At 46.8% G+C, this 17,343-nt stretch overlaps 1 protein-coding gene across 6 annotated transcripts in view; it reads right to left on the bottom strand.

The window, feature by feature from the left end:
• PACS2 (phosphofurin acidic cluster sorting protein 2) overlaps positions 1–17,343 on the bottom strand; it is a 78,052-nt gene that overhangs the window by 13,534 nt on the left and 47,175 nt on the right. For all 6 annotated transcript variants that reach the window (XM_082287082.1, XM_082287084.1, XM_082287083.1 and 3 more), the window contains 6 exons: positions 17,048–17,152; positions 15,452–15,558; positions 14,599–14,753; positions 11,166–11,276; positions 9,152–9,260; positions 2,635–2,677 (listed from right to left, as the gene is read on the bottom strand). In XM_082287082.1, coding sequence (XP_082143208.1) covers positions 2,635–2,677; positions 9,152–9,260; positions 11,166–11,276; positions 14,599–14,753; positions 15,452–15,558; positions 17,048–17,152 — 630 coding nt within the window. The remainder of the gene's footprint in view (positions 1–2,634; positions 2,678–9,151; positions 9,261–11,165; positions 11,277–14,598; positions 14,754–15,451; positions 15,559–17,047; positions 17,153–17,343) is intronic.

Raw genomic sequence — 17,343 nt, 5'->3', positions numbered from 1 at the left:
TGATACACAGGGATCATTACTCTTAACACTGCAGAGAAGAGACCCTTTTGAAGGTCCTTAAGAAACCAGGGCTAATGTCTGCCCTATACAAATGCTGACAAATGGGAAAGAGCTGCAAAGGGAGCTCAGGTCAATAAAACCTGCCTTAGAATGAGAAATGATGTCACGCAGACTGTGTAGTTTGAAAATAGAAGGTCATTAAGTTCAGACACGACCATGTCTGGACCACATCTCTAGGGAGCACATTTCTGTAATATGAGATCCCAAAAAAAAAAAAAAATTATTAGAAGCAAAACGCTTTGCAGAGTTTGGAGAAGTATGCTCAGCAGTAGATCTTGGAGAGTTGTCAGGCTCTCTGGTGGATTCTCATGGTGGATGCAGGCTTGGAAAAGCCATCACAAATTTAGCAGTGTGTGCACAGGCTTCCTGAGGGGCTTGGGAGAAGGAGGCTGTAGCTCAGTTTGGCCAGTCTCCATCCAAAGGGCAACAAATCAGGCTCTGGAGTGCAGCAGCCATTTGTGCTGTATGTGTTAAATGCCAAGACGATGTTTCACAGACTGTCACTGGCTGTGAACAAGAGGAGCAGAGTTAAGGAAGGGACAAGCAACACAGAAAACTGCCTGCAGCCACCTTGTTCTGCAAGCCAGACAGGAAATCCCTTCTGGCCTTTTCCTCCTTGTTGGCTGACTGAAGATGCTGAAGTTCAGACACATGGGAAGAACACAAGTTTAAACACTTTCCCTTCCCTCCACTCAGGGAGGTGCATGAGAACACTGCAGTTCCAACATGCCTCCATCCAGGGAAGTTGCAGCAGCCAGCCCCCTTTCCCTCCAGAAAGAGGCACATCCTGTTAACTCTCCTGGCAACTGGCTGTCAGCCCAACGCAGCTTGACCCTGGCTTTTGCATCCGTCTGGCTCCCTGTGAGGCTCCACTCCCACCACTTTGAGCCCAGCTGAGCAGCACAGCACTGCTCTGCTCATTTCTGGGTCAAAGACTGCACAATCCAGCTGCAGGACATCAGGTTTTGCACCCCAAAAGCCAAGAGTGCAGCCAACATCAGGAGCTGCAAACCCAGAAGTTGCTGTCTCTCTCTCTTCCTTGTCCAACAGCTCTGAGCAGGCTGCACCTGAGGGAAACAGCCTCAGTGTTCAGGTCCAGCCTCAGAATTTGTGAGACACCTGCAACTGGCCCTTCAGTATCTTCAGATGTGTTTAATGGGGAATTACTGTGTCAGGAATGCTTCAGAATCAAGAGCAAGCAGCACTGACTTGATCCTCATCACCAGATGACTTAGGAAGTCAGTCTGTGCTTTCAAGGCAAGATTTTTTGGGGGGTTGGCAACATTATATACACAACAAAGCCATTCACTCTTCCACCACTTTCAGATAATCAAATCCAGATGGAAAAGCAGTACTAATGTGAGGACAACAATCATTTTAGAGCAACTGGATAAACATTCTGAGCCCCATTTGCTTGCACATAATAAGAGACTAAATCAGTCCTGAAGAAAATCTTGCAGAGCCCAACAACAGTCTGGGATGTTCCAAGTCCTCTGGGCTTTTCACATTACTGGGAAAGGTGAAATAGCTGTTTTCTAAGAATAGTTCATCACTAGAAATTGGAGTTCATACAAGCTCCCAGCAAAGCTCATCAGCAGGGAGCAAACTGGGTAGATGTGTCTGTCCACTTTTGCAGAAGGCATCTCTTCTTCAACAAACAAAAGTAGATTGTCATCTCAGGAATACTGCAGAGAGAGACTCTCACTGTGAGGAGACACCAGAGTGAAAGCAGGGTCAGCCTGAGGGCAAGAGAGACTAAGCTCTTTAAATGCCTTGGGATTTCAGATTAGCTCTGACACACCATCGGACACAAAGGGGACGCACACATGTCAGCTTCACACAGAGCAGGCACAGCAAGGCCAGCATGCCAAAGAGAAGCTACAAGACAGCAGCACAAACTGGGAAGAGGACATCCAAGAGCTGAAGAGCAGCCAAGGCATTTCTTGTGGCCAATGACTTTACACCCAAAACTTAACGAATTGAAGAGCATGATCAAATAAGGGGAGGGAAGCTAGAAAAGGCAAAGAGCACAGTGCACAAAATACACTGACAGAGGAACAAACACAGCCCTGACCAGATACTTGGCACTTGGCACCTCAGATAGGAACACTTAAGGACAGGAGGAAAAACTAGGGACTACTGTCCCAAATACATAACAGCGGTATAAATCATGTCCCTGCTGGGATGTACTCTCTACTTCCCAGGAATAGATGGGATACTAAGAGGATGGGAGACCATTAGTGACAAGCATGCTGAGGACTGACACTGGAATAGCAAATTTGGCCAAAACAATCAACCAGGGCAACGCTGGGCACAGCATCCCTGTGATCAGGTTTCCAAGGACACATCACATTCCTGTCTGAGGAGTAAAATACACCCTGTAGTTTGCTGAAGTGTCTTAGAGGTTTGCTTACATATCAGGCAGCTGCATCCAACCATCAGATTCTCACGCTGATAATCTGCCTTGGAGCACCCAATGGCTTCTGCTCTACTCCAGAAACCTGTTAAGTTTAGGTTAACACCTGTGAACATATTCTAGCTTGCTTGAGACAGCACAACCACGGGAACACTCACCCCGACAAAGGGAATGAACTTCTGTGAAGACTCTTCGTCAGGGCTAAAGGCAAAGAGAAGAGAGTTGTTAGCAGCTTGCCTGCACCCCAGGCACCATACTCACTCCATACGTTGCATTCCAGCATGCAGCAGGGACGGACAGGATGCAAGCGCCAGTCCCACGCTCCTCTCAAGGCCCCCTGCCAGCACTAAGAGCCTGCACGGGAGGGAGGAGCACGCAACCTATGGCACGTCTCTGGGGGAGAAGGGCTCTGCCTCCCTCCCTCACGCTCCACAGGGAAACATGCTTGAATGGCATGGCAGTCATCACAGACACACGGCCTCCTACTGCAAGGAAATGGATCTGTGCCACAACAACACGGAGAACTGGGTGTTACTTACTAGTACCTGAGGCGCTCTGCACGCACGGCCTCCAGGCGTCCCCCCCGTGGAGCCATGTGCCATAGCTTGCACATCCCGGCACCGCCAAAGCAGTGGCCCTGCCGCGGGTTACAAGCCGTGACACGTGGTTATTGGTAAAGCACCAGCAAGGACGTGCCCTCACGCTCACACGCACGCTCACACACGCTTCCTGCCGCCGGGAGCTCGCAGGCCCTTCCACAGGCACACTGGAGAGGTCGGGCACCAGGGCACACACCAACAGCTAAACCAAGCTGAACAAAAGGCACACCGTGTCCCAGAAACAGCTGGAGACAACACTACACACGTTTGGAAAGCCCCTCTTGATCTGGGCCCTGCCCAGGGTTCAGAAACCAGAGGGTGGAGAATGGCCAGCAACAAAGGCCACAGCCAAACCTAGCAGGAATTAAGGGGAGACTCGACAAAGATGAGGAGGAAGAGCTGAGTGAGGAGGAAGGCAGGCAAGAAGGGCCTGCAGAGCCACTGCTCCCTTCAATGGCAACAGAGATTAGAGATGGACCCACAGGGTGAGGAGAAGACCACAGGAGCACATCCACATGTTTTCAAGGAACGATGGTTCGGCAGAGGGAAGCGACTGCACAGGCAAGACACACATTTCTCAGTGACTGAGCACAGGAAACAGGTAGGAAGCAGACAAACACTGAGACTTCTCATGTTTCTCTTCCTGTGCATCCCCCAGTGGTCAGAAAAAAACCATCCAGCATTCCTTTCATCCAGAATTTAGCTGGGAGTAGCATAAATACTGTGGGTATTTCTGGGCTGTTTCCAGCACTGACCAGAAATGCACCAAATGCACAAAGGTTGTTCATCATTGTGTGATCAGCACAGGTTGGACACTTTCCTCTAAGCCCCAGGGAAAGAATGACATAAAACTGCAGTGACTCAGCCAGAGCTCCCTCGTGGTCCAAAGCAGAACATGATTTTGCAAACAGCCTCTCACTTTGGTTCGGCTCTGCTTATCCATCCTTAAGGCAAAGCCAGGGCCTTTGCTCCCTTCCTACCTCACACCCTCAGGCACTGCACCTTCATGGGTCTCCTGAAGCACAGGACCAAGTCCCTGGTTCCGTGTTGGAAGGCAGAAAGGTCATATCTTTGCAAACACAGCTGCAGGTCCCCAGCAAACACATCTCCTACGAACACGACATTTCCAGCTCCAGTTTTGCAAAGGGAAAAGAGAAAACCACAGAGCTGTTGGGAGAGGCACAGAACAGAGGCTCAGTTCTCTTCTCTTTCGTTTAGTTCCATGGGCTTGATGGCTGGCAGAAAGTGAGTTCCACTGACCAAGTGAGGGAAGCACAACAGCCACCCAGTCATCTCTCAGCTACTGGATGGGTTTGCTCCGAGCTCTGAAAAAACAAACCATGCCCAATTCCAGCATAAAACTCATTCTCATTCCCCCTGGGAGCATTGATTCCCACTGCGGAGAGCTCAGGGGCAATTCTGAAATACATCGTTTGCTTCAGTCACCATTTATCACCACTCACAATGATGCACAGGCTGTTCCTGAAGCAATCCAGCTGGATTTCAGCTCAGCTAGCCTAGTACTGTCACGTGTCCTCTTGGGAACTCTGGTCTTGCACATGTGTCTCTGAAAATGCAGCTTATCAAAACAGCTGCTCTTCACGTGGATGGAAGAAAAGATGAGATGACCATGCTTGTTCTTCATTTCCTCCTTCATGCTCTTCCCAATTTTTGTTCTTCAGGATCTCAAGATCCCAAAACATTAATTCAGAATCCTTTTACCTTGGTAACAGCTGCTTTGATTCATCCTCCTACCACAGCCCTGCAACTAAAATATCTCCCATCTCTGGAAAGGCAGCTTCCCCTCATTACCTCAGCTGCACAGATTCCCAGGCTGCAGAGGGTTAACCCCCACATGCCCAAGGCTTTTTTTTACCCACAGGGCTTCTGAAGGCCCTGGTACCTCAGCTGTAACTTAAAGCCAAACCTGGCCCCAGTTTGTGATTTGTAGCAGTTATTGATGTGTCATCTCTTTAACTAGGAGGGTCTCAGGCACTCCCTTTATTCCAGTCAGGTCCTGAAGGAGGCAACAGGAAAGAGAGGAGTTCTATCACTGAAGGACTAGCAGGACTCTAGAGGCCATTTCACCCCAGGCAATCCAAGGCTTATCCAAGCAATCCAAAACCTCTCCAAGGTTTACCTATGGTATGAAATCTGTCCTGCCCACTGGGCAACTCCAGCTGTCTGCTGGCTAACACTGTCCTGGTTCCACCAGGGTCAAACCAAAAGGGGACAAAGCAACTCCATGTCCTCACAACACATCAGAAGAGTCTCCTCTCAGCCTTCCCAAACACCTCCTGTCCAGCACTCTTCACATTGCTATGGCAGGTTGGACATAGTCAACAGGACACCCATAATTTCTTGAGCTTTGACTCTCCTCTGCTGCATTCCTGTTGCATTTCCAGCAGCTGCCCAAGGAGTTTCCTGCAGTAACCAGCCAGATAACGTGGGCTCTGCTGAGCCAGAGGCAGGACCGTGCCCCTCTTCACCAGCCGTGTTCATGTTCAGCAACTGCTGCAGGGTGTGTTTGAGGAGAAGCACCCAGAGCAATGACCTGGACTCTACTTAGCCACTGCCCTGCAGGGCCTCCGAGACACACAGCAGGCAGAAAGGAGTGTAATCCGTCCTTCCGACTGCCCAGGAGCCCTCCAATCCAAGGGAACTGGAAGCAAGAGCTGGGAAGTGGTCCCAAAAGCTTTTGGTAAACACATAACCAGGCAGGCAGTGATCCAGCCCTTGCCCTGACAAGTGAACAGTGCTGCCACTTCCAACAGCCAGGCTGCTCCCCAGATTCATGCAAGGGCTATCCAGAAGCCACATGGCATGAGCTGAACTGTGCTGGGCACTGAATTACAGTGGGTGACACCAGCCCAGCAGTCCAGCTGCACTGGGAATGAGTGCTGAATCTCAGACCTCAAATACCACAGGGTTTCTTTCAAGAAAACAATGCAGAGAGAGACATGCCCCTCCTAGTGAGAGGCCCAACCCTGTCCCCATGGTCTCAGGTCCCCAGGTGTTGCCTGGATTGCACTGTTCCTTCACAATTCAGTAACCAGGACTTCTCCCAGAGCTCACAGATAGAGTCAGTCACCCAGTGTAACTCAGAGGAACTGCAATGGCACTCCATTTCCTTCTTGAACCCCTTTCCTCATTGCCAGCCCCCTGCTTTCAGGTAAGGTCAGCAGATGCTCCAGAAGACCAGGACAAAGCTTTGGCACCATTGCAGTCCATCACAGGCAGTACATGCGCCAACCTTTGCCATGACAAACAGAACAAGGGCACGGGAAGAGAGCAGGGTCAGTCAGAATAGGGACAGCTGGCAAGAAAGTTATAAAGCAGCTCATCACATACAGCTACATCCTAGAGACTGGCTTGGCTTTCCTTGGACCACTAGGGCTTGTTTAACAGAGCAAATGCCAGGGTTCTGAGAGATTTCTCTTGCAATGAATTTGTAGGTAGTGCTGCTTGTTTCTACCTGGACCACTGCCTTGAAAACTGGCCTTGGAGAAGCCACTCACCTCTGGCCTCAAGGGAGAGGGAGTTGCAGTAACTTTGTGTGCTGAGCACAAAATAAACAATGTCCAATAAGCATATGATTCAAAGCAGGGGACCCTGCAGAGCATGGAGGTTTTGGGGGCAGCTCAGAGAGCACAGCCCCACAGCTAGCATACATCTGTCTTCTCTTTCTTAAGCTCAGAGAAGTCCCATATGTTTGTCATACCCTGCCAGTAAGAGATTAGTCCTCAAATTTTTGATTACAGGAAGGAGATTTGCTGGTCTGCACTTGGTCTGCGCAGCTGAACCCCACCCTGAGCCCCTGAGTGGCACCTACAGCACTCCAGTTCCAACAGATGGGAACTGAAAAGCCTTTTCTCAGTCCTGATCCTTCTGGAGCTACACTGTTATCTTCTGATGGCTAAGGGAAAAGGTAAGAAAAAACCTCACCTTCTCCATGTTGTACTGCTCTAAGCTACTCTCTCAACAACTCCTTCATTCCCACTCAGACTACATCCTGGGAACCCAAATGTGTGGTCCAAAGGCACAGCAGTCATTTTCAACTAAGCATTCTGCCAGCAGATGCCATAGTTTCAAAGCAGCGAGCAGAACTTAACCTAAAGCACAAACTGTGCATCCCAGACCCGCAGGAACTGTTAAACAAGGCACAAAAGACCCGTTCACTGGGAAAAGAGATAGGAGATGGGAGAGGGAACCTAAAAGGAACTGATACCTTATGGTAAAATCAAAATGAAAGCTCTTTTTCCTTTTCAGGAAGCAACCAAAGAAAAAGACAAACGTGTTATTATACTTACAACAAAGCGATGCATTCGTTTAGATAGTGCTAATGGAGACAGTTTCTGTGTTGTTTTTGACAATACCCTCCCTAAGCTGCTGCCAATGACAGAGACCCCCATTCCTAAAGGAAGGCACACAGGCGACAACTGCCCATGCTGCATTGGAGAGCCTGTTCCTCTGACTCACTCTCATGGGGTACTGACCTGAAAGCAGAAGTTATTTTAAGGCAGACACACAGAAATACTGAGAGATTGCAGGCTATGCCAGAGTCTGACTATGAGTTTCAGCAATCTCTCTTCCCAATAACCTCCTAACTTAAAACTATGAACAGCTTCAGGCATGGTACCAGTGTCCAAAGGGTGTAAAACCCAAATGGATCAGACCAGCTTGGTAAAGCTGTCCTGCACACTGCTGGGAGGGGTAAGAGCAGGGCTTGCTTAAATGCATTTCAGATTTTTCCAACAAGGTGCTGATTTGACCTTTCTGGACACATTAGAAACTCAAAATGTTTAAATGTGCGTTAATGACAAAAATGAAGCTGTAACAGAGTGGAGGAGGCAGTGGAAAGCAGTGCAGAACCCAGCACCTGAAGGGTGCAGAGAAAGAACCAGGCAGCTCAGAAGGGGCTCACACTGCACTGGGGTGTCTGATCTCCCTGCTGGTAACTAAGGTAAGCCTTCACACCAAAAACAAAATGGAAAACTGAAGGCAAGAGCTTCAAGTACTCTGTAGGTCTTTAAATTTCATCCTTATTATAATGTTAACTTTACAAAGTCCACAAATACATGAAGAGACTAGACTAGTCTCTTACTTGACTAGTCAGTCTGGAAATACAGGAAAAACACGTAGAATGGGTGAAATTTCACTGAATCATTTCTGCACAGTAATGTGAGAGCAGACACAGGAATGGAAAAGCAATATACAATGAGAATTTCCAAAAAGGAGGGAAAAAAGTGACTCTACCCACACTTTTAATTTCTCCCAATTCTTAGGCAAAGGAGACACCAATGAGGGATGTTAATGGAGCAAAAATGAAAAATCAAATTGAAGTAATTAACAATTAACAACATCCACGCCTCATAGGGATTTTCTGAGCTGAGTTCAAATCTATTGTTCTCCTCTGTCCCTTGGTAATAGTGCTTCTCTACCCTTCAGTAACAGTTACTCTTCTTCCTGGACCCATGGCCACAGGAGGCCCTACATACTCCTGAATCTTGTTTTCAGGCCCCAATCCTCTCTCCTACAGGCTAATTATCCCTTAAGAAACGTTGAAATAAAACCTGCTGAATGTCAGCCCTCCTCAGCAGGAGTCCTGATACCTTGCAACTGCCAATCAACAAGGATTTGTGCCTCCTGCAAGAAGCTCTGCTATTTACACTCCAAAAAGAAAGGGGCTTAGTTCCCTAAATACCAATGTAAAAAGGTCAGGTCTCATGGAAGACACTTTGTGGGGGAATGTCAAGGTCCAGTCTTACACAGGTAAGGTTGCTGTGGTTAGAGATCTCTGGAACCTAAGCACACAGAATCTGTCCATCACCCATCCTGCTTAGCCCCCACTTCCCCAAACCACTTACATCTTCAAAAAAAAAAGAATCACTGCACTTAAAGTAGCCCCACTGCTGTGGATTCACTGAGTGGGACACATCACTGGGTACAGGCTACCGTGAGGCTCCCAAGGGTTTTGCCGTTTGGAGTGCTTTTCAGAATGCTGGAATGACACGAGAAAAGCACTTTGCTTTCAACCTGGCTCATCCTGGGAGCCAGCAGGACGAGGGGGACATACCTTTTCTGTTTGTACGTCAGCATGGCTTCAGCAATGGGCAGCTGGTGTGCACAGTTTGCCCCTGCTATGTACTGCGTTATCCGGGACACGACATCAGGTGCTTCCGAAACTGAGGGAGAACAGAGGGAAAAGCATTGAAGTGACTTCTTAGACCACTGCCAGTACTGTCCTCCATTTGCTGATGGTGCCCAGCCAGCTGCATTTACACTGCCTCTTGCACAGGAAGCTCTGCCTGCCCAGGAGCACAGTAAAGCTGAATCTGTACACAGCATTTCTGACTGAAGTGTCTCTGGTCTTTTAGATTTGTTAAAAGCTTTTCTTTGTACCCGCCCAGAGCCAGCTTTAGACTTTTTCACACCTTGACTGCAGGTATCTGCTGAAGAAAGTGCCTGGCCATCTCTCCCAGGTGAGCTGCTCTGCTCACACCAGCACTGAGTTACCTGCGTTTCTAACAGACTCATGGCCTTGCTGAATTGACCATAAAGACTGAGGGACACACAAGGGTAGGACAAGCACAAAGATCACATGTATTTGTGAGATTGTAGTTGATTCAAGTTGATACAAAGACATTTCCCAAATGCCTTCCATATTTCTTTGGTTTCAAAGAGCCTTAACTGTGAGATCACAGGAACACAAGTGACTTTCACCAGACACTTCCGTACCTTATAATGGGCATTTTCACCCAGACTCTTTGTATTTGAACAGTGAACTGGTAAGAGCTGGGATTCTCTGCCAGATCATCTTGTGCCATCACAGAGGTTCTGTGCAGTTGCCACCACACAGACAAAAATGCAGAATGTACAATGTCTGTACTGTACAAAAATGAGGTGGAATTTTCCTTATAGCATACAGCATATAAGCAAGTAAGGAACAGATATGGCTCTTGGGCTGGATTTCTATAGGTAATGAAGTATTCCTAATTCAGACACAAAAATCAAGTCTGTATTGTAATTTTTCTGCATTTTCAAGTGCAGCAAGGAATTAAAGGAAACCAGTTCCATACGCCAGTTCTTGCATGAATTTAGGTTTAAGGGAAAGTGTAGGTTAGGTGGTACACTAGGAAATTTCTAGTCCAGCCTCCTGCTCCAAACTGGGCTGACCAGCTTCAGAACAGGCTGCTCCAGGCCTTGTCCAGCCATTCCCGCATCTGCTGGAAAAAGCTCTGAACAATTACAGTGAAGAGGTCTCTCTCTTCCTCTCATGGATAGAGGACTTCCAGGAGCATCCTGGGAGTCTCAGGAACTCTGCAATTCCACCAGGGAGAACTACACTGCAACCTCCTCACACTCACAGTGCTACACAAACTCCAAAGCTTTTTCCTTCTAATGAAATTTCCGTATGGGCAATGCTGCCCACGACAGCATCAAATCTCAAGCCTTCACGTAGCCCTCAGTGTTTCAAATCCTCCTTTCTCCTGTTTCTTTCTGTTCTTGAAGAAATGGAGGAAGAAACTGTAAGCATTAATATTTTAAACAAATTAGTACTTTAACATGAAGTAAGGCTTTAATCTGGCCTAGAACAAACTCAGATCAGAATAGGAACTTGTTGGTCTGACCTAGGGCAGCTCCCACTTGTTACCACACTGGTGAAGAACAAAATTCTTTAATGAGAATGTTTTCAAGTCTGCTGGCAGGATCTTTCTCACACACAACTAACAGAAGTTAATCTTCCCAGAGCTTCCAGTTTTCCAAGCATTTTAGGCTGCACAGTTCCTGAAGGAAAGCAATGTACTGAACTTGGTAGCGAGACCTCCACATCAAAGAACAAAGCAGTAGGTAGGTAAGAACAGCATGACTCAGAGGCAGCTAGTTAGTGCCTCTGGGAGCCAGTAACTGTTTGCAAACCACCATGTGCAGGACTTAGAAAGGTCAGCATCTGAAATGAGAATGTGGTGGAGTGAGGTGAAAAGAGGAACAAAACCACTTGTCTGCTTCCTCTTGTATTTACTTGACCTTTGCTAAAATTACTCATTCAAGCTTTTCATCCCACACAGGCCAGACAGACAGAGTCTTACCAGTGGTCTGTGCTTCAAGTTTGTTGAAAAGATCTCTCCAGGCTAGATCTTGGAAGAAGTTGTTGTATCTATAATCTACAGACCCCAGATACTTGGCCACTGGATGAGAGCCTAAGAAAGAAAGGAAAACATGACAGCTGTTCTTTCCAGCACTGAACACAAGTGTAAGGAATTAAACTCCAAAATCAAAACCACAGTATACACCCCAGAAATAAACTTCTTCAATTATAACCAGGTCATTTGGTCCAGCTTATCTCTACAAGAGCATGCAAATAGACTTCCCAGCACAGACTGCTTCAACACACTGATATCTTTCACTTGACACTTCCCCCCCCAACAAAATAAATTTTAAAAGGCCAAAGAAAACAGGACTGGGAAACTACCGAGGAAATAAATTATTTGGAAGGCACAAAGGCCCTACAGCTCTCCATGTCAGTCTCTCAGTTTTGCAAGCAGCTTTCCCAAACAGCCCTTCCTGCCCACAGGCTGCACCACAGCCAGGCCACTTCTGCCAAGAGGGGCCAGACCCGTTCCTCCAAACACCATTTGCACCCCACAGCTGTTTTGCAATGTTGAGAAGAGGCAATTGCCCCCAAGCAGGGAAAACAACACAGGGAGGCTTGTTTAATCTGTGGAGAAGGGCTATAAGCTCAATAAATATGCTGCAATTTGAGACAGAAAACAGAGCCCAAGGATTACAGTACCCAGTGAGTACTGGCATATGCATCAGGTCCCTGCTTACTCTAGCTGAGCCTTGTGGCTCCACTCCTCTGTGAGCATGGACAGACCTCCTTGCAGAAGCTTTGGGTGTCCAGCCTCCAGCCCTGCATGGAGATCTGACTTCACAATAACACTGAGAAGGACAGGGAAGATGCTCAAGTGACAAATTCTGCCCTGGGAGGTGGCAAAAACTTGCCACCTTCATTTTAGGCCATCTGTGTCCCCAAAACAGACAACCTCCCCCTAGCAACTATCTCTACAGTCTTTGAACACAGGAGAAAAGGTGTGCCAGGATCACCCTTCCCAGTCACCACCTGGCAGTCATGGTCAGCAAGAGTCCTGTACATTTACAGTCAGCCATGAAGTAGCCTCAGAGTTCCTCTTAATAATCACATTATTTTCATCCTTCCTGCAGACCAAATTCTCACATCAAGCCACACTTCCAGTGGCTGCAACAATTGAGTCATCAGCTGGTAACTGGAAAACTGACAAATTCTTTCAAGACGACCCCAGCTGCTTAACTGTACTCACCATGGTCCAGGAAAGTTCTGGTGGGAAAAAACACCCCCCCAAACAATAAACCCACTGTCTCAGCCCTCCCAACCTCCAAGCTAATTTCCAGACTTCAAAGAAAGGTTAAAGCATGAGGTCCCTCTGAGCTCCCCTCAATGTCATTAGAGACTGGAGCCTAAGTTTTTCCCCAGCCCCTCCTGATCATTGCTCCTTTCACACCCATCATTTCTTCTGCAGTGGAGCTTTAAACAGTGCACACAGCACAGCTCTGCACCATGTACTGGAGAAGCTTTCCCATAGGCTGGGAAAACACACTGCACATGGCAGATGCAGTTGGAAACAAGCAATAACCAGGAAGTCTCCCAAGAAGTTCTATCCACAGGAGCTATATAAAATGTTAAAATACTCCAAACAGCCAAAATAACCCCCAACATTTTATTTTCCCCTTTTCAGTTGGTCATACAGTGTTTAGACATCAAAAGAGTCTTTCAGCCATAGAATCAGTAGCATGAAGCAGGACTGAATCTCCCAGTACAAATGTTTACAGACACTAAGCATTTCTGATTGCTAATAAACCACTGAAGGTTGACCCTTCTGTTATTGGAGTGCGTAGTTGTGGATTTAGAAGGTAAAACCATCCAGAGAAAATGTCCACCAGCCCTAGTTCAAAGGTATTGCTAGCAGCAGAGAGGCTTTTCCTTTAAGACATTTATGGCATGTTCACCATTCTGTCTTTGGTGCTTTTTCAATTGTCAGAAATGAGAGGTTGCTCCTCAATCACTTTAATGAACTGCCAGAGAGCTGGCCAGAAATAAGCACTTGATCCGATCAGGAAATACTGCAGACTTCTATGGAAAAGGTCCTGTTAGAGAAGTTTCTATATTTAAAGTAGATTTAAAAAAGAATTCACAGTTCTAAAGCATTTCATTATCAAAGTGCCTTGTTAATTTTTTTCTTTTTTGATTACAAAATGAAGTCTTAAGATTAAAAACCAACCCAAACCCACACTAGCTGAATCTTGTGTTTCACTTTCAAAGAGAGAGCATTTTCAGATCATTAAAAACTGCAGGACAGAAAACTCTTCTTCTGAGGCCAGAAGACAGTCAGCAAGTGAGTACCAAAGTCTCAGACACAGACTCTCATTCAAAGCACATTTAACCTTGCAGAATTTTTTTTGTTGTTTTTACTCCCTAAAGAGCTCTCTCTTTTGTTCCTGCCAACCACTTTGGAAACTAAATGCCTTTTTTTACAGAAGGACCCAGCTCTTTTCCTCTGCCTTTTTTATTTGACTTTTGCAAATGCCACCACTGAATGGACAGCCTGACCCCAGTGTTTATAGTGCTGGGCAGCAGCTTCTGATTCCTACAGGAACTGCCATCAGCTGGTCCCAGACTTAGAAAACTAGAAAATACTGGCAAAAAGTGCTTTTCAGGTGTTCTGTTGCTTACATCACTTAAGTGCTCTGTCCACACAAGCCAAGCCCTGGACCACACCAGCACTGCCCAGATGTCCCTGCCCACAGCACCAGCGACTGCCCTACTTCCCAGGCCTTGCCACTACAACATTCCTCATGTTTCTGACTACAACAAGACCCCTGGTGTTGTCATCAGTCCACTCTACTTCCCTCACTACACGCAATCCAAGCTGGGTAATTTTCCAGCCAGGCAGGCTTGTTGAGCTGCTGAAAGGGCAGAGATAAAGTGTTGGAAAAGAGAGGGAAAAACCTGAGGAGACCACGTAAAGAAAAGGTCAAAAGATGCATGTAATTTGAATAATCTAAATTCTCAGCAGTTTCAGAGCCTTTAAAAAATTTCCAACCCCTCCTCTATGAACATTTTCTGAGTCAAGCCCAGGGAGGCCAGAACAGTTACTGCTTTGGGAAACACAGTTCCCACTGAATTTAACATTTCAGCCAGAGAAAGGGCGTCTAGAACAACATTCTGTGCATAAGAGTCTCCCTGTATGGGAAGGAAGTACTTAAACCCCTTGCTTCAAACAAAAGGCTTACAAGCAGACTTTGGCATCAGCAACTTACAGATGAAATTCAATCATGCAAGAGCAGCAACACCAGCACTACACAATAGTACAACATTTTGCCTCATTTAACCTACAGCCAAAGCTCCAGAAAGGCTTCTCCTGAAGGAACACAGCAGATTTCACCCATTCACCTTTCCATGAAGAAACACCATTCCTTATTTACCTAGAGGGATGATCAGAAATCTCATGTAGCCGAGCCAGTCGGGGGTTTTGTGAGACAGCTGCTCTACAAAGAGCCTCAACACAGCACTGAGGTAATTCTGGGCTCCTGCCACTGCAATTTTAATTGGGTTTGGAGGCTGCGAATTGCAGTTACAGCTAGACAGAAAAAGAGGAAACATATTTTTAATTGTGTTTTCAACCACATATTTCAGAACAAGCAGCAAAGAAAAACCCAACCTGGTTAATAATAATTACAGCAGAAGAGAGTTCGTTCAATACACAAGGCAATATTGCAATGATTCTCAGCAGCTTAAAACATTATTAATAAAATAGAACATTCTTCAGTAATTTCTTAATTGGTCTCCTTGCTCCTTCTTTTGCACATTTTGATATTCTAAAGGGCTGGGATCAACTATCTAGGTTAGGATGTACCTACTAACTGCTGTGTCAGAGAACACACTCAGGTACCCACAGCCCTCAGCAGGTAAGTAGGGAGAGCCTTCAGGAACCAAGGAATTAATCTGGGAATTACTTGGAAGGGAGAGCAAGAACTATTTAAAACCCACTTATTTGTTTTGCATGCTTTACTGCTGCATTCATCTGACCTACGAGGCAGCCTCCAAAGCACAGTCTTTTATATTCACTGGTGTTGGTGACTTGTGTCCCCCCACACGAGGCAGAACAGCAGCACCATGCAGGGGTGGGGAGTGCTGAAGAGCCACACAATTCTGACTTCAGGAGAGCAGACAGGAAAGGTTTCATGCAGTAGTTGAGAAATAAACTCCCTGAGTCCTGGGGCACAGGAACTGAGAGGCTTTTAGGGCTGAGACAACACAAGCAAGATGAGAACTTACTATCTCTGTATCCTGGAGACAATTGTGCTGAAAGCTGCCTGAATATCAGCAGAGGAACATGTGCAGACCACTGGCAAGGTGTGCTTTTGCAAGACATCTGAAAGGTACTGAGGAGAGAACAGAACATTTTATAGTCCTTTATTTGGTACAGTTTGTCACTAGAAGAAAATGTGCCTCCCCCAACCTCCTGGGTATTCTCATACCCATTCTTGGGCACTTTGCCTGTGTCTGATTTGCAGGTGATATGGCTATTTCACAAATGCCTCCTCCTTGCACAGCAGCCAAAGGGAAGTCCTCCTTCTAGAAAAATGGCAACATCTTTTTGATAGACATAACACCATAACCCAAACACGGCAATGACAACTCTGGAATAGCACAGTTTTTACAGCCACAGAGGGCAGGACAGCAGCAGCAGCCCATTCACCTCACAGACAGCACCGGGAAAGAGCAGACACTGTCTACCTGCCTGCTTCTGAAACTGCAGTTGCATCTCTCTGATTCCAAATGGACTTACACAAATGCAGTGTTCTGTCCACCCCTGAACACTGAAAAAAAGGAAGGGTGCTACCACACTCATGTTCCTCATGAGGGACTGTTTCCCCTCCATGCAGCTAATGGGGAACACACAAATCAGGTACACATAATTATGGCATTCAGTAATTATCTCATACTCTCAATTTCTGCACTACTAATCTATACACCCCGGTCCACATCCTTCATGCCCTCTGATACTGCAGGCACAAGCTCCTAGAACCACTGGAAGATGATCTACATCTTCTGTCCATCTCTAGAAGGCATTTCTCTGTCTTCCAAGTATAGAGAAAGTGGAACCAGTAGCTCAGTTGGTATTTTTGCTCTCTCACAAATTGAGACCCTAGCTCTTCCAGAAGCAGAAAGCCAAACCAGACAATGTAACTCCACAAGCCTGGCACAAGTTCTCCAGGCAACAGCCACCCAGCACATATTCATTGGTCCTCTTCCATACATATTTTATTGCTTTCTCAGAGTAAGGTTCCAGAAGGAGCAAAATTTGTTCCAAACCCGTAACAAACTGCTCCATGTTGCCAGCAAAAGAAAGTATTGCTCAGGGTTCTTCTTAAAACAACTATCACTCATGAAGGATGGGGTGATTCCTGCAGTCAGCAATCACAAGCACATGTACATGGCTACAGAGCTGACCCGGAATATTTCCTCCTGTTCACCACCTATGCTCAGAAATCTCAGCCTAAACCACCACAAGGTCAGACCTCCCTGCTTCCTTTGTCCCAGTCTACCACAGTTTAGGAGGCTTTTGAGTGCAAGGATTTAGCTATTCCCAGTGTGCTGCTAACCAGAAGGAATGGCATTGCTTGGAGGAGAAAACACCTCTGTGGAAAGACTCAGGTGGCGAAGCTCTATAAGATCCCAGCATCTCCTGGCCAGACGAAATCCAACTTGTGGGCACTGAACACTCAGTATGCTGCGAGCCCCCATGCACCACCACTGCTCTTCCAAGCAGCAGAACCTACTTGGTTGGTGCAGAGGTCAAGGCCTGTCCATTCCTGAGGAGGAACAGCACAGGAGAACTGTGCTCCAGGTAATGTCTCCTGCCTTTACCTGGCCTTGCCAGTCAGATGTGTTGACAAGAATGATGTTTTCTGGCAGCTGGTCGTCAGAAACCAGGATGTGATTTAGTTGATCATACACTGTTTTCCTGGGGATCTGGAAATAAAGACACAGAAAAGAGAACAGTAAGAGGTGTCAGCTCTAACCACCAAGCCACCAGCTCCTGCTCTTGCAATCGATGAGGTGGCTGTGCATGCTGGCCAATCATCCCATCAGCAAAGGCACACTGGGCTGCGGGGATTGACACTGCAGCTTCTTCAATATTAGCCACCCTGGATTTGTTGGCC

The sequence above is a fragment of the Coloeus monedula genome (genome assembly GCF_965178545.1).
Source record: "Coloeus monedula genome assembly, chromosome: 9".
NCBI classification, from domain to species: Eukaryota; Metazoa; Chordata; class Aves; order Passeriformes; family Corvidae; genus Coloeus; species Coloeus monedula.
The sequence above is the reverse complement of the archived record's forward strand: the minus strand, read 5'-3'. Positions and strand labels throughout refer to the sequence as shown.